General features: G+C 38.9%; 2 protein-coding genes across 3 annotated transcripts in view; one reads left to right on the top strand and one right to left on the bottom strand.

The window, feature by feature from the left end:
- LOC141800785 (RNA-binding motif, single-stranded-interacting protein 3-like) overlaps window positions 1–1,112 on the top strand; it is a 171,688-nt gene extending 170,576 nt beyond the window's left edge. For both annotated transcript variants that reach the window (XM_074683569.1, XM_074683566.1), the window contains exon 14: window positions 973–1,112. In XM_074683569.1, coding sequence (XP_074539670.1) covers window positions 973–976 — 4 coding nt within the window. In that variant the 3' untranslated portion in view covers window positions 977–1,112. The remainder of the gene's footprint in view (window positions 1–972) is intronic.
- Window positions 1,113–3,752: 2,640 nt separating this feature from the next.
- Window positions 3,753–19,040, bottom strand: entpd3 (ectonucleoside triphosphate diphosphohydrolase 3). Its single transcript, XM_074682665.1, has 11 exons — window positions 18,996–19,040; window positions 15,928–16,010; window positions 11,481–11,618; window positions 11,024–11,141; window positions 10,572–10,731; window positions 9,848–10,007; window positions 9,534–9,761; window positions 8,727–8,990; window positions 8,535–8,645; window positions 7,672–7,809; window positions 3,753–6,212 (listed from the first exon to the last, which is right to left on the bottom strand). The coding sequence occupies exons 3-11, from the start codon at window positions 11,613–11,615 to the stop codon at window positions 6,024–6,026; spliced, it is 1,503 nt and encodes a 500-aa protein (XP_074538766.1). The 5' UTR covers window positions 11,616–11,618; window positions 15,928–16,010; window positions 18,996–19,040; the 3' UTR covers window positions 3,753–6,023.
- Window positions 19,041–20,845: the final 1,805 nt, after the last annotated feature.

The following is a 20,845-nucleotide window of genomic DNA, read 5'->3' as shown; positions in this document are numbered from 1 at the left end:
ACTACGGGCTGCTAACAGCTGATCTCAGATGTAAACAATGCGGCCATGGTTACAAGTAGGATCTCCAAACAAATACAAATCGTAACGTGCTCAAGCACGACTTAATGATTTAATGTGATTGTCGAGAGATGCGCTCGTGGTGATCATACGTCATGGATCACATGCCCTGTCCGCGTGCTTGTGCTCGTGCATTAAGTAAACCGTGCTGAAGCCCACCTCTCCGAAGCGTGTCAAAGCAGAGAAGTGAATCGTGTTCAAGCACAGCATGGTTGAGGCCACACTGGCCATTCCAAACGTGCTTTAGGGCTGAAGTGTGCTTAAGCACCCCATGGTTTGCCAATGTACACAAAACCAGTTTGGTGTCCATGACCAGCAAATGAAATATACAAAGAAATGATCCACTCCAAATGCAAAAATGACATAAAAGAGATGAAAAATTTACAAGAAACGGACAAGGAAGAGAGAGCTGTTGTAACAGGCACTCGCGGCAGGGCGGTGCCTAGCTTCTGCTAGTTGTAGAAGTAGGATTGTGCTGTTCTGCAGCTCCTGTAAGCGTAGCTATGATGCTAATATCTCTGATAGATCTTTGTGAAGGACAAATAAAGGGAGGTTATGTATTCACATAGTATTTGTCCAGGTTAAAAAAGTCTTGTTGAATAGTGCACAAAAAAGTGTCAGATCAAGACGGCTGCAGTGTGGGTTTTTGTTGTACGTACAAATGTTTGGCCATTTGCTGCTCTTTCCTCGCAGAATAATATCCACCTTCACCTGTAGTACACTGAATGTATTACCCTGAATTTCTATCTATCCACAGGTATTTATTTGTCTTGTTTTTCTGCCAGAGATAACCTGCTGGCGATTTTTTTTTCGAAACAGCAACTGGACAAAGGATGTTGTTTCAGCTTTTGAAATGGTGACATTGTCCACAGTCTCTTTTTTTTTTTCGCTGACTTGTTTTTCTGTCTCCTTCAGATAACGAGATTGGGAGGAATCGTTGCTGCATTGCCTTCAGAAGGACTGTACCGAGACGCTGGAGACACACAGAGAATCAAAATGAAATGGGGACAAAAAAAAAGAGGTGACACGGGAAACACTGAGGGGAGAATGCTTCCACTGTGCACAGGCACCAAATACATAACAAAAAGAAAAAAAACAATTATCTTTCCTACCTGGTTGAGGCAAAAAAGAGAGAGGAGAAAAAAAGAAATGATGGCTTTCCAGACTTGAGGACACTGAAATCAAATGCAGTCTGCGACTTTGAGTTCTGACTGGACTTTGCCTCTGATGGAAGAAGCGAGGACATAGACTGAAAGCTGGACTCAACCAACAAGCTGTACAGAAAAAAAAGAACATTTGAATGTGCAGGTAGATTTTCAGACTTTTTTTATAAAATAAAAAAGAAGAAGGAAGTCCAGAGGAAAAAAAAAACAGATTGTCTTCCTTTGATATTAAGCTACATTATTTTCATTCTCTTTATTATTTGAGTAGTTTTCTAGAATATCAATGTTTTTCGTAAATCTTTATTGCCTTAATTTTTCCAACTTTAGGGGAAAAAAAAATTCTTGAGTGTTGAATTTAAAAAAAAAAAAAAAGACTGAGTGGTTGAATGATCTCAGAGGTTCCTGAAGATTTCCTAGAGCCTCAGCAATGAAATCTACAAAGCTATCTGTACAGGATTTTGAAAATTAAAAAGGTTGTATTTGTATGAAGATGATTTCTAAATTATGTGGTGCAGTGAAGCTGATGTTGGTTGGTTTAAAAAAAAAAAAAAAGAAAAAAGAAAGAAAAATACAAACATCCTTCTTATTGTGACTTTTGGGAAGGGTCAATCCACTGCTTCCAAAAAAATGCAGTTAAGTTTAATCATTAGATAACAGTTCTGTTTTTCCATCACATTTGTACTTTTTATATATTTTGTTTCCTGTTTGTTTCAGATTGCAGCCTCTTTTTTTAACCTTCAAAAGGAATTTGCTTTGCCTGCTTTGCTTGTCTCACTGCAAAAAGAAAAAAAATGGAGAAAGTCTAACTTTGAGAAAAGCAGAAAAAACAGCTAGGATTTTTAAATGTGCAAAAAGCAATAGTTTTAGTAAAACTGTTGACAGTTTCTTGAGTCTTTCTTAACTGTTGAACAAAAGCAGCCTACAGGGGGCATATTTTATACCAAAGATGAAGAAACTAGGTAGTGAAGAGATCTTCCTGACTGTATGTTGCTTTTTTTTCTTTGTATGTTTTTTTTTAACCTCTTGAGATTTTTCCTGCTTATCATACTGTTTTGGAAAAGAAATGATCTTATCAGTGACTGAGAAGAAGTTAAAGATCTTGAACTCAATTTTCTCAACAAGAAGAATGAACTCTGGGACGTTTTGTTTGAGCAGGAACATCTGTTGAGAGACAAGATGCCACGTGGAATGGAGAAAGTAGTGGTGGGAATGAGTCTGTGTACTTTATCTTGAAGAGGCTGAAAGTCGATTATAACTTGTGCAGTATGGTGTGTACTCTTAGTGCCCTCTTTGGGCTACGTAAATGATCCACAAATCCAAAATGCGGATACTGAGGAGCTATCAATCAATGCAACATCTGGCAAATTGTTTTACATTTGATTATTTTAATCCTCAGTCCACTCTGCAAACTGATTTGCGCCAATGTCTTGCCATTTACAAGCCATTTAAAATGTGAGAAGGGCAATATGTCTGTCAGGAGAACTAAGTCATTTCAGCTTGTGTGCATACCTAAAGGATAAGGAGAGATAGTTATCTTTTTTGTGTTGCCTTTTTTGAGAATTGATCATGATGTATGAGCTGCTAAACACATTTTAATATCCGGGGTTTAGGTTTTCTTGAGTCGGGTGGGTGTGGAAAAAGAAACCTCCAGAGTGTAAGTGACAAACCATTTTAACAAAAAGTGAAGACAGGTAATTGTTATCGACTCCAGGAAACATAGAGCATCACTGTGTGTTAATTTGGTCTCTTATTTTAGGTGGAAGACGAAAAGTACTTCTGGTTGTGGCCCTGAAAAAACTACAACAGATATTTCTATCATGATACATGTGTAAAGGGGAGTTCTTGTCCTCTTTTGAGAATAAAAAAACAGAGGTTTATCATTTTCTTTATCTCATACTTGCTCTGGAGGCCACAACGCAGAGCCCAACCCACCCGACCACCAATAATAGGAAGCTAAAGGAGACAGAGGAACAGACGAGGGACTGTAAGAGCATGGTTCAACCAAAATCAACCATATAAAAACCTCTATGGGAGAATTAAATTATTGAAAGAAGAGAAAGACTAGAGATGGTGAAAACAAGAGTAATATTTATGAGATGCTTTTTGTACAGGTGTGTAAAAGAAGACGCAACAGAAATAACTTTAATGATGCTATTTTTTTATTTGCTTGGTCACATGCCTCCCATGTCTTTCAAATTGTGATTCTGAGGGTGTCTGTAGAACCAGTGGATATTGCTGTAGTTTAAAATGTCTTTCTTTTTTCCTTTGGGATTTCTTTTTAGAAAAATCTTTCAATTAAAAAAAAATGTTTAAAAAGAGTCCTTACTCATTTTTATGTATGTGCAAGTACATGCAGCACCACTAGAGGGCACTGTAGTACAGAGTCAGGGTGGAGAATTTTTAATGAGGTGGGGGCTTTTGGATTCAGACTGGTGTAGTTTTGTCGTCGTAATAACTATCAGTAATGTCAGTAGTGAGCTTTATAGTTCATTATGAAGGCTTTAATCCAACACAATACTCAGAGCTCGTACACATAATTGGTAGGTTTATTACATACTGAATAAAGGGAGTAAAACAGATCTAATACAGTGAGTGCATTACATAAAATTCATGCATCAGTCTTATCAGTGCAAAAACGTCATTTCTGAAAAAGTTCCTTATGCAAAGTACCATCATCACACAATGTCAGGATACACAAGTCTATATATACATGAACTTTTCTACATGTTGCTTTTTGACTGAAACAGTGAACTTCTCATCCTTTTGGAGCAGCTCGTGTGTCTACATCCTCAGAACAAAATGCTTCGTTCAACTGGAGACCATAATAACAAACAATGTCCCTATACCTGCAAGTCTTCATCTATGTTTGGGAGATGTCAGGTGAGTTTCAGGCACACCTAACAGAGTCAGACAGATTAAGTGGTACCATATGTTTAAACTATTTGTGTCAAAAGTTGAGGCTTGAGGAAAAATGAATTAGATAAAAACAATCTTAACACTGAACATATATATATATATTTTTTCTTACATCACCATGCCAGAATCTATAAACAAACAGTCTTGTCTAAATTAAGTGTCTCAGTTTAAGATTCACATAAATCCCTGTTTGTAATGAGATTTTGTAAAGTATAGGCTGCTCTAAGACTTAAATGGTGTGTACTTTCAGCATGGATAGGACTAATTTAACTATTCTCCAAACTTTTTTCTCTGAGCTTTCATAATTCAAAACTCCCTTTTCTATATCTTTGTAAAAAACACATTCTCAGTAATGGAATTATTCAGTTTTATAACTTGGAAGTTGACTATTTAACAGGACAAAACTTACACTGCATTGTCATTCACCACCATTCAAGCTGCTTTTTTAAAGTCCACTGAGATCATATTTGAACAGTTTGCAAACAGACTGTAAATGTGCCTTAATTTACCATGTGGTAAGAATGCAAAACCAAAATGAATGGATTGCACATTCATTATTCATGAGGGAGCTCTTCATTCATTAAATGCAGGGTATCTTTGTGCACCTCTGGTTTAAACTGCTACAATAAAACACTACAGTAAAATCAGGGCAAAGAGCCACACATCTGTATGGAAGTAAATGCATTCAGTGCAGTAACATTTGTGAAAAGTTTTTTTTCCCTTTTTTTTTTTAGTCAGTTGGGCGGTGAAAAGTTAATCATGCTTTTGCCCGAGGCTTCTTGTGTGTGTATGCCAGAAATCTCACATAAAGATTACACAATATGAGACAGGAATGAACATGAGGGCATAGCTGGGTACTCATTCATCATTAGTGCCATTAGTGCTACTGTCAGGGAAGCGTACAATTTCATCTTCTTTACCTCAACAGCAACAATAATAACTTTAAGTGGAGCTTAAAACAGTTAAATTAGTATGTATTACTGAAATCTTTTGAGTCTCCCTGAGGTTCAAATATGTGTGTTTTGTTTCTAAGTAAAAATCAGTCCAGAGAGTAGCGAGCTCTGACATACAGTGAAGGTTTTCGGTGTGAGGCTCCTCTCTGGGCTGATATTTGTGTCAATGGAAGCTAAATTTGAATTTTGATATTGGACTTGGAAAAAAAAAGCATGATCTGAAAGTGAGTTTAAGCAAGTTCAGGTGTTTTGAAATTGAATTGATTTGATTTGGAATTTAATTTAAATCACTTTAAAACTCAACTCTTTGTATTCCTAAAATCCAAAAATACAAATTCTATTTATGTCCACACAATTCAGATTCAGTTGGACGATTCAATTTCAGTTAAGCGTGGCACGACCATTACCTCATATACTTCCATGAGGAAGAGTAATCGAGGACAGATTCACAGAAATTATCTTCACATCTACACAACACTGAAATGCAGGTTGTGACAGTACTCCTCACCTGATCAGAGTGAGCTGAAATAGTGGCGTTTAATGACGTCTAAAGGACAGGAAATGAATAATCAGGTTTGCTTGAAACTCAAGCTTTTCCAAATGATAAGATTTATGCGAATTAGTGCTTGATTACTCGTCCTCATGAATTTTCAAGTAGGTTAAATAAATTCTCTCAGCAAAAATTTCAATTTCAAGTCATGCTTTCCAAATTCAAAATAATAATTCAAATTCAGTTTCTAGCAGCACAAATGTTTGCCAATGCTCTTCACTTTTAAAAAAACTCCAATGATAAGCACATGAGGAAATGAACAGCTCAGGCTGAACAAAATAGAAAACATGTCAATAAAAGTGCCTGGGCTGTGCTACTACTCTTACGGGATTACAGCAACTTTTAAAGCTCACAATGCTACATTTTTTCTTTTAACTCACAATCTCAGTAGCAGGCACGGATGAGGAAGATGAAAATCATGATGACAGTTACAATGGTTAGCGCTGAAAATAGAAATACGAGGCCGGCAAAAACAGGGTTTGCCAGGGGGAGGTTTATTTTCACTTCAGACGGGATCATGTTGGACATACTCAGCATGTAGCCCAAACTCCAGCCTATGCTGGTATCCTTTACCTGTAGAGGAGAGAAAGTAAAAGACACATGTGTCATTTTCTGGCTTTAAATTTGCATGCTTTCTGCTGAGTTGTTCTGTGTTTAATACTGATTATTGCTGACGTCAGTGGGCCACAAGGGTAAACACTACAGAAAAAGATATCCATTAGGAGAGACAGGCTACAAATTCAGGCATCCTGCACATTTAAGAATGAAAACAAAGAATTATTACACATATTAAATGAAAATGCATAAGCAGCAGACTCTTTGCAAATATAATACGTATGTTGTAAAGAGTCAAATGCACTCAAACTAAATAAACAAATACAACAGAAAAACTCTGCGTGTCCAGCTGGCACAACAAAGAGCCCTTAGACTTTAGGGGGCGCTAAGTTTGATGAAATCCATATAATGAATTTGTGTCACATTTTATGAACATGAGTGCAGCTTTGTTGCATTGTTTGTGTGTTTCTAAGATTGCATCATCTATGTATCACTGCTCAAAAAGTCTTATTTCTTTTCTTTTTCTTTGTAACCTTATTGACTTTGTTACACAGTTATCTGTTGTCACAGTTGTGCATGACTTTCTGGATGCGTTTTTGAATTTGGGGACATTTTCTCATAGAAATCTTCCAGGCTATTCCAGCTGCGATTCTTTTATCATCACTGTACATTTTTTTCTGTGCATGTCTTCAAAAGAAGCATTACTGACAGCCTTGTTTTGAAGTAGCATACAGCTCCAGGGTAAAAGATGAGTCGTAACACCCAAAGACAATCTCTGCAAAGAATCCAAGTGTGTCTATTTTATAAAACCCTCCAGAGGAGACCAACTGTCGGGTTTCCAGACACCCCAGAGGCACCGAAAAGCACACACTGCACAGTTATTCTCTTGTTGGTTGGGTCGGAAATTGGGAGCACTGCCAGATTTTGAAGAACGGTTTTGAGAGTCAAAAGGGTAACCGCCATGCAATTAGGAAACTGCTGCTGTCATGTGTCACTTTTTAATAGCTTCTTTCTTTCTCAGTGACTCATGAGTGATAAACTGGGTGCCACAGAGAAGGAATCCCCCTGTACTGAGGGAGTTCCTTTGTGAAAGAGACGCTGTGTCCTGAAGGCATCTTGAAGCAAGACATTGCCTGTCTTTCACTCTGCCTTCATCTTATGAGCGCAGTTGAGTGGTATGTCAGCCTTCTGTCTTTAATAGGTCCAACTGGGTGGCCTAGTGCACACTGGTGTGTTAAATACTGTTAAATGTCTGCTCTAAACAAGACAGAAAGCTGACAGCCTAGAGACTACTCTTAAAAAGTATTTTGGTGGTTGCATTCTTGATAATCCCCAAAGTAAAGGAAGCAAAATATTTTTTTTAATTTGTTTAAACAAAGAGTAAAAAGAAGATATCTCGAGATTAACGTAAGTGAGAGGCAGTAGCTGCAGTAAAGTGTGTGGCAGGTAATTAATGTAAAGTTTTTATGAAACCTACCTGTTTTTGAAAGTTAATATTTTTCCAAGTCTTTTCATCAAACTTGTACCCATCTGCCAGCAAAGTGAAGACGTAATGAGCAGCATAACAGTATGTCCTGAGATATCTGTCTGAAATCCAGGTCTTTTCTGCCCTCAGCTGAAAAAGAGAAAAATGAGTGTCATGTATAAGCTGATGGAACAGTACAGATGGAAGTAAATGAATGCATGCTACATGATTAATATTGTAAGAGTCAAACAGAACTCAAACACACACAAAAAAATTGTACGAGGAATTATTTTGCTTTTTTACAGAATTATTTAAAAAAGTAAGCTCTTTCAAGAAAGAAAATTTTTAAAAATGATTTCAAAACAGCAACATGACCAAATATATACTTTCAAATTCTTAGTTTTACTTTTTATTTCTTTCTTAAATTCAGCTTTCTCCTTTTATTATTCAAATCCTAAGTTCTTTTAGCTGTAACTCCTTTTCAAGGCTTAGTATCATTCTGTCAAAGGAAAAGAAGACCTTCATCGTAACTGTTCAGTCCAGGAGGTTTACCTACATTAGAGAAGAAATGTAGTCACACAACTTTGTACTCTTCAGGTAGTAATCTGCAGGTGTTTTGCCCCAGGAAGCAGCTGCTCCTTTCTAATCTTAAAGGATAAGGATTGTGGTTTCCCACTGTGCTCCATGTTTCTGTGTTAGCCCAACCACTCACCACAAAGTATCCTTTCATTTCAGCTTTTATATTAGTTTGTGCACCGTCTTTGTTTCTGCTTCCTCTTCTTTGTTCGTCTTCTACCTGATGCTTCCTTCAGTTATCGGTTATTTATTATCCCCTTCTTTCACATTAGCACCAGATCCCAGCTGAATTAACTTACCACTTTCCAGTCTGAGTGGCAGAACTTCGTGACGGAAGCATTGAACTGATCAAAATCTGACGGTTGCTCCCCCACCAGAGCTCGAGCAGTGTAGAAGAATCCTGCATATGCCTGGCAGGTAAAGTAGCAACATGTGGTGAGTCATACTGAAGTTCAACCTTTTTGTGCATGTGGAGAATTTTGACATCTTACCATAAAATCTCCTGTGACCGGTGGCTGCTCCACTCCGTTAAAGGAACACTGTGATGCAGAGCAATTGTTGAAATCAAATATAGATTTCACTATGCTGCCACATTTGTCCGAGTCTTTAACTCCCACAAAGAAGAACTCTTGATCTGGGTTGTAGCTTTTGGGTGTCTCTGTGCACTCAGTGTCATAAATGGCTGAGGCCTTCAGAGTGATATTGAATCCTGCTGGGTAGCAGGGGTTAACAATGTAGGATGGGTCAGAAGCTCCCTAGAAGAAAAATATAAGGGAGGATAAAAATGTTGAGAAGAGGGACAAGTAACGTCTCAGGAGAGTGAAATGAAGTTTGTGTTTTTACTTCCTCTGTTCTACTTTTTCTTTTTTCAGCAGTCTGCTGCATATTTTTTCCCATAACATATTATCCCAGCGTTGAACATTTATGCACACGTAATAACATTACTTTCAAGAATTAAGCAATAAGCTGCCAGAAAAATGCTTTTCCAGCAGACGAGCTAGATGACATTCAGAATCAGATCAATATCCTTAATGACATAATGCATTCTTCACTCATCTCCCTTTGTGGGTTAGCAGCTCATGGATAGCAGTGTTCATGCATTCATTTTTAATGCCTTTTAGTATGTACATGTGTGCAAAAAAACCCACACACAACAACTTATAATATCAACACAGACACTATATCTGAACAGGGCTGATCTGTGATAAGTATTAGATCCCTTGTACCAAGGAGAGATCATGCTAAAGAGATCAGACATAATTTCATTCTTTTCACACATATAGGAAAAAGTTGCTTACCCGAATTACTTTGTCCAGAACCCTTTTCTCGGCCTCATTTTTGCCGTAGCACAAGAAACTGTGTGTATAAACATTGTACGGATATCCGTACAGCTTTATATGCATGTAGTCAGGCCCTTGGAGTTTATCCTGGACTGCAAATGCAATCTGTGTCGACGCTCCACCAAGGTCCATTGACCCAACAGTCTCTGCTCCATCTGGGCGAATATACTTGTTCAAAAAGTTTCTCTGCATAGATAAAGGATAAATTCATCAGCCTGTGGCTTTGGCCCAAGTCGACAGGAATCAACATTGCACTAATGAGCGTGTCTTACCTCCACAAAGTTTCCCATGAGGTAGTTGACAGTGACCCAGCCGTACAGCCCCTCCTCCTGACCACTTATGATGGAGGCGTTTTGGAAGTTAAAAGGCAAAGAGCCAAGGTATCCTCTGAGACTCTCCAGGATTGCATTGGACCTCTGCTCATCTTTCTCACTTGCAGCACAGCAGGAAATACACAACAGCTTATCTTACAGACAATAGCAGATGTGGGTAACAGTGAAAAACTGAACAAGTGTAACAATCACATTAGTCATTTTTGAGAAGCTCTATCATCCAAAATATAATATGAAACAGAAGCCACATCTGCAAATCCCATACAAGTGACAGTGTGCTGAAAGTTTGCTTTGTGTGAAACAAATTATCTATCTTTACTTTATCAACCAGCAGCTAGTGACCACACCAGTTTAAAGAGTAAAAGTGGAACTTTGTCTCTTTAGTTCAAGTTCAAAACTGTTTGTGTTTAATGAACTCCTCATGCCTGGACCAGTATTCTGACACCACAGGGACGTTTTGTCCCGGTTTCAGTACGGACATGTCTTTACTGCTGAGCCTTTTTATTACTGGGAGGTCTTTGAGAGAAGTTATGCTGTGCCGGAATAGGGTCGGGATGAATGCATGAATGGGGTCTAAACATTGTCTCTGATCCTTCCTGTCACTAATCCTTATAAATAACAAGAAGACAACAGACAAAGCTGACTGATTTCAGCTCTTTCTTACTGTAGCAGCCTCATTCCAGCAGTAGCTCCCAGAAAGAGAGGCGTGGTTTTGTGTTTTTCAGCAGGAATGGCTTTCTTGATTCTGTCCATGCAGCTGCTGAATGCCTCCCATGATTTGGCGTCTTTCTCTGGGTCAACCATCATCTCTGAGATACCATCCCCTGTGGGCACAAAGCCAAGCTTGAAACATAGCCTTAAGTACAGCAGCGTAATACATTAAGTGAGGTACGTGCATTAATGTGCTGTTGTTACATTTTTAATTTTGTCCGTCAATTGACTGTTGATAGAGAGTGTCTGAGATTGTAAAATGCTTACTAAGCTTTAGCTAAGATTTTCTTACCTCAATAAACCCACATAAACATTTCTGTATATTTATTTCATATATACTAACTTTTTAAAACTTTTTTTTTTAACATAAGAACTTTCATACTTTTTGTCATGGTAGAAACTTACCCGCAACTCTACAGTTCTCCTTCTCAGTCACCACTCCTGTTTCATTCTCCTTCTCCCCTGGCCACTCATACAGATAGACATTTGAGCGAGATGAACCAGAGTCTATCACTATACCATACTGCAGAAAAGAAGAAAGAAAGAAAGATATTTGGTCTCCATTAGTGACACAGAGCTTAAATGGTACATGGTACATATGTATAATAACAGCCATATGAGATCTTACAGAGCACTTAAAACCAGAAATGTTGAATGAAACTACACAGAGCCTGCTGCCACTCTGAGCATCCTCTTTAAATAAACACACATGGTCCAGCAGGGCCACCATATGTCAGCTGACTCTGCCCCGACATCTGGAAATCGTCTAGGTTCACATTCATATCTTTGTAGTGTAAAGTGAGGCAAACCCACAGCCAAATACAAAGAGGCTTTAAATGTAGCTTAAAATGCATTCACTCACCTCTATTGTGTACTCTTTAGTTCCCCAGGTGTCCTGGATGACAGCAACAGCAACCAGAGCAGCAATACTGGCCAGGAGGAGAAGCAGCACTACTGCTATGCGACATTTGTAGCCCATCTGCCGCTTCGAACCCATTTTCTGTTGACAAGGAATGAGTTTAAGAAAGAACTGTGGTTATCACTAAAGCATTAACACTCTGAAAGTGAGAGAATAAAAATGATGATGAGCAAAAATAACAACTCTGAGTGCTTTGAGCCCTTAAAGTTCAAAAAAGGTTGATAAATGCATTCAAATTTTGACATCAACAATGCCACTACATTAACACACATTAAAAGAACAGAATCAGCAAATTGCTTTAAAGGATGAATTTTTGACCACAGTGAGATACCTTATCTTTGGGCTTTCTGCAGAGAAAGAGCAAGGTACTGAAGTTTGTTTCTAGCTATGGGCAAATTAGAATACAGGCTTGAGAAGAGATTACACAGAATTTTGTAAAGTACTCATTTTTACAGAGTGCTCAAAGGTTTGGATTTCAAAAGGTTTGGCTGGTATCAAGAAGAAAACCAGTTCTATGACAGCAGCGTTTAACAGCCAGCTACAAATTAGCTGCTGTCTCGTAAAAGCTGCATGTATTTAACCCCAGGCTTTAGCTGTGTTTTTATATGCTCGAGTCGGTATGCAAAAGGACTTTAACGGGTTAGTAATAATAAGTATTCAACAATCTGTAACAGTCACAGCACTTATTATCAGACCTCGTGGAGGCTTTAGAAAGGACAACATTTCTGCAACATGTTAATTTCACACAAACTAGCGGACAATGAACCTGCTTTGAAGGTACATAGTTTTCTGTGGTGTTTAACTCTTCCGATTAGCTTTCAGGTAACAGACAGTTTTGTATTAACACTTCAGCTCTAGAACAAACACTTTATGTCAGGCTGCAAGTAATGGAAAGATCACATCAGAGAAATGACTTGTTCACCCAACCCTTGTTCAAAGCCATATTGTGCAAGGAACTGCTGTGTTTGATTTGTTTGTATACTTCATGACGGGAAATGGGGTTCAGTGCCAGATCCAGCATGAGGGCTTTAAAACAGAGAAACGTAAACATATGAAAAAAGATGTGCCCTTGTGCAAGATTTTCTCAATACAAGCTCACACACACTGTACATGCAGTCCTGTCGCAGCGCAATGTGGCTGCAATTATCACAAGCGTGAAGTCAAGGACGGACAGGAAACGGAAAGAAAACACAGACCCCTGAGAGTGAGAACTCAAATTTCCAACTGGGCTGGACTTCTACCTTCTAAAGCATTGGTTCTCAAACTTTCTTCAGTGATGTACCTCCAATGAATTGTTTTTATTCTGCCAAGTACCCCTGAACAAGGGCAAACTAATTTTGGTTGGAAAAGAAGATGTAAAACACAGTGCTGTACTGTTAGTGTCTATTGGATTAATATTCAGTGTCTATTGGATTAATATTCAGTGTATCAACTTAGACTTATATTGAATTCAAACAATGACTGAATAAAGGTGTTAAAGGAATTTTGCTTGGTTGCTACTTTTTGAATATACATTTTTGAAACTTGCGTACCCCCTGGAGTGCCCTCAAGTACCCCCATTTGAGAACTCTGTTCTAGAGCATGCAATGTAACCTTTGTTCTCCTTTTTATTCTTGGTAAGAATGTCATGAGAAAAAATCTTTACAATGACAGCCACCTTATTCGTGTAATGATTTATGGCAGGAAGAACTGACCGTGTCAAATTTGAAAAACGCATTTTTTCTATTCTTGTGAAGTTGTAAAAATTAGTTGCTACAAACTAGAGATAGACCGATATGGATTTTTCTGGGCTGATACCGATACCTATTATTTGCAATCAAGGAGGCCGATAACCGATATTTGAAGCTGATATTAATTTACAGTCAAAGTTAAATTATTGGAGTCAAAATTCTGAACAATACAAACTCCAACACTTAACTTAATTCAAATACCTTAAAGCATGAGTTTATTAAACAGCTCCTAGGCTCAGCAGCATGTTTTATAAAGTTAAATGAAAACTTGAAAAAATAAATAGCTAAAGTTTTCTACAGTAAATAAAGTTTTTAAAATTTTGATGTAACTGCAATAACTGTAATAACTACACTGCTGGTTGGCTGTTTCCCAAGCCATGGCTCTGCTTGTAACCAATCAGTAGGTACTGTGAGTGGGACAGTGCTGAGGATAGAGTGGTGACTGCAGACAGTGGAGCGGCTGCATCAGAGCTGCAGCAATACAGTTTTAAATTTGTTTCTTATCGCCCGTCGGATTTAAAAAAAGGCCGATGCCGATATGCCTCAAAATGCCAAATATCGGCCCGGCTGATAATCAGTCTATTCCTACCACAAATAGCCAAGGATAGCAGACTTTTTGCCTGTTCAGACTTGAAATTCTCACATCATGCTTTTTTGTTTGAATCTAATAACAACTTAGTTTTAACTATGAGTTCCTGCTGCCTCAGCTTGTCTCAGGTGTTGTTATTGCACTGTCAAACAGAATTCAACGTCTCACCCGCTATGTATCTCACTTTTAAGTACCACTAAAATTCCTTTTTAAGTCGTATTAATGCCAAACCGAATATATAAATCCCCAGCTGTCAGACTGTAACAACTTTGCAAAAGCAATGTTTGTTATTCTTAAAACTGGAGCTTACATAGTCACCCAGGCAACTTCAGCGGAAACAAGCAGGTCAAAGCTGTTAGACAAGGTGGGATTACAACCTGAGGACATGACGGCAGGTATGTCTGATGTCTCTGAGAAGACTGCTTACTACTGCACTGTCAACCTGGGATACCTACAGCTCATTCAACGTGTTTATGACACTGGTGGTATTTCTTGTTCATGATTTTTAGCTAACATTGCAAGCTGCTCTCCCAGCATTCAGATTTACTAAACCAGTGGTCTCAGCTTCATGAGAGATTAGTTGATGTTGCAAGGTGCTGTTATTATTTGCCAGCTTTGCAAAAAAAACAGGAAACTAGTGGTTGCCTACATCTGGTTTCGTGTCTGCATGAAAACGGAACAAAATGAACGTTATACAACCATCATGCCAAGCTTCAAACAGAGCATATTATTTGACCACACTCAGTGAGGTGAGCTTATGAGTAAATACCCCTGCATGTTTTGGAAAGCACGCACCAACACCACAATAGCACTATTAAGGGCTTTAAAATGTCTTTTTCAGGTTAAAGCAACACTTTCTGAAGCATCTATTGAAACAAAGAAAAGAAGTCTTCCCATAAGCATAAAGAAAAAATACCTTTTAGTAACATGAGTTCATTGATCTCCAGCCTCCTCCGGTCTGCTGATGGTTAATTTAGTCCTTCACGTTACAGCCTTGTTGGCTCCAGTTTGACTGAATATTACTAGTGACTCAAAGCAACATCCATTACATGGGTTCAAGCACTAATAACTGCTATCTTTACACAACGAGCTCAGGGACTGTTATTAGGTTTGTGGATGACGTGTGTTTTACTTCATCTGTAGCAGAGCTAGTTTGAGTCCTTTTGTTGACATGAGAAACACTGTTGTTGTCTTTGCTATGTTCCTATCAGTCGTTTCTCTCAGGTTTCTCACTTCATCAAATGACCTCACAGAGTACAGATCAAGCTCTGACTTGCTTTCATCAAACTGGCTTCTACAACCTAGAATGTGGAAAGTAGAAGAACAAGAGGACAGTAACATGGTTTGAAGTGAATTTAGTGGAGATATAATTTTAATATCTTTACTCAACCATAGCATTAAACAATTGCACATTTTCCTCTTTTTTGTACCTGAAAAAAGACAATTCTGCTTCAGTTTGGTGGTATATGATCATGATGACACTGACAATAGAAGTCCCTCTCATCTACAGAAAGCTGGAGTTGTACGCTGCATCATTCATGCACACCTATACCCTTCAAACAGATGTTTTTAAACTGAGACGTGTTCAACATGTTCAACATAGCACCCACTTGGACACAAAGAACACTCCTGACCCTCACTGTAACCCACTCCCATGTGAAACGCTCCTCATCCCTACATTAGGTAAATAATTTAAATTCACACACAGTTTGTATTCTTTTGTTGCAATTGCATTGGGAGAAAATCTGAGAAGCTAGCAGGTGAAGGCATAAAGTTTGCACATAAGCTCCCACACTCTTCCGCATGGTCCCTGTCATCACCCTCTGCTATCTGATGCCTGTATGAAGTAACTCATTTACACGTGTTGGCACTTCTGCCTGTAGGGACTAGTCCTAGGAGTGAGATGTGAAGATAACTAAGGTTGAAAGCAAACACATTGATTAACCCAAGCAGAGCCATCTGAGACAAAAAAAAACAAAACAATCCCCCTGAACAAGTCAGTTTCAGGTAAAGAAATGTTTTGTTGACAGGTAAATAAACATGTGAGTCTGAGGAGGTGTTTGTTTCTTACCTTGAGGAGCAGGTTTGTAGATCCTGGCTGGAAGCAGGAGCAGTATGTTTCTGAAGAAGGAAAAAGAGGAAACAGAAGAGCATCTAAAGGATAAAGAGGAACAGAGAGAAAAGAGCAAGGGAGTGTGCTGTGAGTGGGAGAGATCTACGGAGTGATTGGTCCACAGGAACAAGAGTGTTGTACCCCCAACAAAACACAGAGTGAGGGAGAGAAGGAACATGGGAGGAGCAACGTACTCACAGACACACAGACAGACACACATACTCTAATATACACCACTCCCACTACACCAGAGAAGCAGAGCAGAAAGCCCAGCCAGCCAGTGATGTGAGGCCAAATGATTGAGCACAGATACCAATATGTAGGTATGAAACTGTGCAAGAAGGCAGAGGGGAGTTAATTGATGTAATCAATACGATAAAGTGCAGTGTGGCTGAGTATCTTCTGTACAGGCCATCATCGAGTCAGCTCTTATTTCCAGACCTGAATTGTTGAACAAAGGGTGTAAAGCAAAAGGATTAAGCCCTGTGCACATAATCAAGGATGTGTTAGTACTTGCAGCTTCTGGTTCCATGTGAATCTCATCTTCTCACAGTGAAAACCATGAGTCATGCATCAATGTGACAGACTGTGCTTCAGTCTAGTGTGTTTTTGTTTTGCTTTCAGATGGTAAAAAAGCTCACATTTAGTAGTGTGGGGTTTTTTTCTTGTGCTGTCTGGAAACATGGGAGCTGCTTGCGTTAAGACCTGTGTGTATGCCCAATAAGCTGTTAGTTGGGGGGAGAGTGGTTAAATGCAACAGCCACAAAAGTCCATATCAATGTTCAAAACATCATGAATCAGTTCAGACAACATACTAAAACCATCACAAACAATTGTGTAAAGAAACACACCCTTTCCTCTACCGTGTCATTCATTGAGCAAGATCATTCATTCATCCATTCGTAATTAGAGTTAGTCAGCCTACCTTACTCACTCACTAACCTCAATAAAAGCATACATGTTTTTCCTTATCTTTTTCTATCTTTTTAATTTAATCTACCTGTAAAGCACTTTGTTTACAGCTGTGGTTGTTTTTAAAAGTGCTTTGTGAATAAAGTTGGTTTGTCACATACCCATACAATACCGGGGAGCCCTGCTCTGCCATACAATGCCTGGCTGAAATACACCAAGACAAGTGTAAACAACATGTTATAATATACAAGTAGATGACATTGTGAAGAGGAAGTATTTTCATATTGAGTGGATAGAGAGATGAAGCAACACACACATACACAGTCCACTTGCATCATGGGAGGTGTAGTATGCAGTGTTTGTATGGCTTAACTCATGAAATGCAGGTAAAATTCTCTTCATATCCTATAAAAGGTACAGTGCATAAAAATGAAAATGTTTAGGGATATTAAGCCATCAGGTTCAGGACAGGAATGGCCCCCTGCTCATCCAACTCATCGATGAAACAGCAGTGCTTTCCAGGTCAAGAAGCTCCTACTACAATCCATGACAAGTATGATTATCCATTTGCAAAGTTTTCAATTGTTTTTGCATAACAACCATTCTTCTTCTTCGTCTTGTACTGGTCTATTTTGCACAGCCACTCATCATATAACGAACTGTATATGTCACTAATTTGATGATTCTGCACTACAGTAGAAAGATGCGAGATGACAGTCTCCATGGGAGGCAAATTGCTCCAATGTATATTTAAAAGGCTTATTCAAATTTATGGTATAATTTAAGTTTTGATTTCTACAAAGTCTTGTCTACAAAGTCTTGTCTACTAAATAATGTTTAAAAACTATGCATCATATCCTTAAAGCTACTGTGTGCTATTCTTACCTGGTAAAAAAAAAAAACAGACTGAAATCAATCCTCATGAGTTTTTCAGCAACAGCTCAAATATTCTAAACTGATATTAACAATGCCTGTAACAGGAAAGTTTCATAATAATGATGTAATATATGGATGTTGGTACAATCCTCTGGTGTGTTTTCCAGGTTCCCTGAATGCCTTATTTCACAAATTTTGCAAGACTTGGCCTGAACCTGACATCTGGCTTTCGCATCCTTTTAGGACAATGTTGAAGGACAAGCCAAGAGTTTCAAATCTGCTATTTCAGGCCAAACACCTGGTAGCTTATTGAGATTTTTCTACACATTGGAAGTCTATTTCACCTTTCAACTTTTCCTCCACCCAGCACTTGATGCTGTAAGTACTAAAAGAGGCATTTGTAAGTATTCTTTAAGGTTGTACAGGACAGTCACAGGTATTTTCTTTACCCAAAGACAAAGACAGCAGAAACAACAGAAAGTTTGAGGTGGGCGGAGGTGGGGGGTGGGGGGGGGGGGTTGTTTTTGTTTGTTTGTTTGTTTTCTCTGGACAACAACAGCTGTTTGTCCTCACCCCTTTACTGATGACTCCTTTGCAAACAAAGGCCAGCAGGGGCTGGATCTGCATCTAAACTGTTACATAATACTGGGGCTGTTCCATCTTTAAAGATCTTCACTGAGGCTCAGGCCAACAAGCTGTGAGTAACATCCTAACAGCAAGCAATGTAAGCAAATGGAGCAAAATAGAGAATTATGTTGGTGCCAATGGCTAGCCTCAGACATAGCCTACTGACATATACCGACATGAGTGTAATCATTTCATACAGTATAAGATGAATGTTGAGTTTTTGTGAGCTAAAAATCATGTAAAACTACTTGGTGTCCAAAGGTGATAACATGCAGAATAAGTTTTCAGTCCAAATCATTCATCGATTATTGAATCTTTACTTTTTCATGTTTGTCCTTAAATGCAGTAAAAAAAAAGTCATGATGAAAGAGTAATACGCACTTACTATCAAACTAGTTAGCAAATCATCACAAACATGAAACTAATCAAAGAAGTTAAAGGTAGAGTCTGTAGGACTTTCCTACAAAATAAAATGTCAGCTTTTACAGAAATAATCCTGCTCGATCCATCACTTTTGGGTCTTTATACATGTGTGCCAGTGTCTGAGTCCTCTGCCTGACTGTTAATGTTTTGGTTCAATCCAGGCAACCCGTAACTGGTGTTTTTCTCACCTGTAACTCGTGATAGTGCACTGGAACGGCAGTCGAACACGTCAATTCCCACCCGTGAACTCGTACCAAACCGATGTACTTCTAGTTACGGCGTGTGACGTCACACGACTGCCTACACAACATGGCAGAGCAAGGTATTGTTGTTCACCTGCTAATATAAATGCATCATTGTCAGCTGCTGGCATTCAGTAGTTTCTAATGCATTTATCAATACAAATAGGTTTTTAAATAACGACAAATACCGTAAAATAAGCATAAGCTTATGTTACCTCATGCGCCGTCTCCCCCTCCCCTCCCCTCCTCCTCCGTTTTACTCAAATGAGCTAGTTGCAGGCTCCTTTGGTGATTGAAATAATTTAGAATTATGCTTATGATGTCTGCCCTGTTGGTTTGTTTACAAACCAGAATTCGTTACGCTCAAACCAAAGTCATTATTTGCCAGAAGAACTTCAGGTCCGACGTAGGAGATTCCAACTGAGAAATTTCCAAGTTACGGGTTTCCTGGAACGCAGCGTGGTTACATCAGCCAATCACAGCGCGTCGAGTGCGGGAGTGACTTTGCATGTTGATTGGCGAGTAGCTACGAAAGTGGACATAGCACGTAGTAAGAAAAAAACAAAACCGAATTGAAACAAAGTGCCAAACAGATAAAGCTTTTTACTACACGAGGGCGAGGCTTGGCTTGACTTTCACTTGCTTTTGGGCACTTGGAGAGCAGCTTGGACCAAAGAGCGACAAGGGGTGGCTTTCTACTGAGCAGGTACGTGTCAAATAACCCAGTGATTAGCTTGTGCTAATATGCCAAGCCAGGTGCTAACGAGTAGAAACGCGATGCTGCTAGACCTAGTAATCACGGTCGGAGGCAGTCATTCGCGCTGCTGCTGGCAATAAGCCAAGAAGGAGGAGCCCAGTTTGAACGTTGTGTTTACTATTAAGTAACAAAAATGCCTGCAGACCCTGGCTTTTTAAGAAGAGCTCTTTCTAAACAGATGGCAACTGGCTGCAGGCCAGTCAATATTGTGGGAGACTGACTTTGAATTTCTTTACACCAGTCACATAGACAGAAACTGTTTGGAAATACAATATAGTAGGAATTTTAGCATGCAATAGAAATGTAATCATTGCTAATAGAAAAACTGAATGATCAGTCGTGGCTCAATGGAAGAACATTGCTATGCTCACCTATTAATTATACATGTTCAGGACAAGATCAGAAGAGATAAAATATACAGTCCACAGGCACCATCGTAGATCTCATATATTTTCAGAGTGGGTAAATATTTGGCAAATTTTTGGCCAAATATCATTCTCTATTTTTGAAAACTTGGATCGGAATCAGTGTTATGTCATACTACCCCAATCAATGTACGTGCATTTCTGCAAACTAATTTCTCCATACATTCTGTCCTCTGTCAAACTAGGAGCTCTATTTCATGTTAAACTGTGGCTGCGTTTCCATTAAACCTCTTCCCAAAATACAAGCAATATATTTGCAGTTTTAATGAAGAACAATTACGCCTTGCTGGTGTTTCCATTACGACTAGAATTGCGCACAACTTTTGTAAAATTATATGAAACATCTGTCCGGACACTGCACTAATAATGATGCCGATTCGTGAACATTAGTGTTTTATTCAGTGGTCAAACTGTCAGCCATGACCACGCCAACTCAAAACAGGAAGGAAAAAAACACTGAATGAAAATCATCATCTCCAACTCATCTGCTCTCTCACTCTCTCTCTCACACACACACACACACACACACACACACACACACACACACACACAAACACTTCTACTCCTCCCTCCTGCTGCACTGTGACCCGCTCAGAGCCTTCCTGATGCTTTCA

Source organism: Halichoeres trimaculatus, unplaced genomic scaffold (genome assembly GCF_033239565.1).
Source record: "Halichoeres trimaculatus isolate MK-OKI-2021-1 unplaced genomic scaffold, fHalTri1.1 fHalTri1_scaffold_12, whole genome shotgun sequence".
Lineage (NCBI taxonomy): Eukaryota > Metazoa > Chordata > Actinopteri > Labriformes > Labridae > Halichoeres > Halichoeres trimaculatus.
The sequence above is the reverse complement of the archived record's forward strand: the minus strand, read 5'-3'. Positions and strand labels throughout refer to the sequence as shown.

Excerpts from the sequence above, each read along its gene's own strand:
- entpd3 (XM_074682665.1), bottom strand. The coding sequence starts at position 11,615 with ATGGGTTCGAAGCGGCAGATGGGCTACAAATGTCGCATAGCAGTAGTG. Across the intron at positions 8,646-8,726 it reads CGGTCACAGGAGATTTTATG|GCATATGCAGGATTCTTCTA; the intron begins GTAAGATGTCAA and ends TTTACCTGCCAG. Across the intron at positions 6,213-7,671 it reads ATATTAACTTTCAAAAACAG|GTAAAGGATACCAGCATAGG; the intron begins GTAGGTTTCATA and ends TCTCCTCTACAG.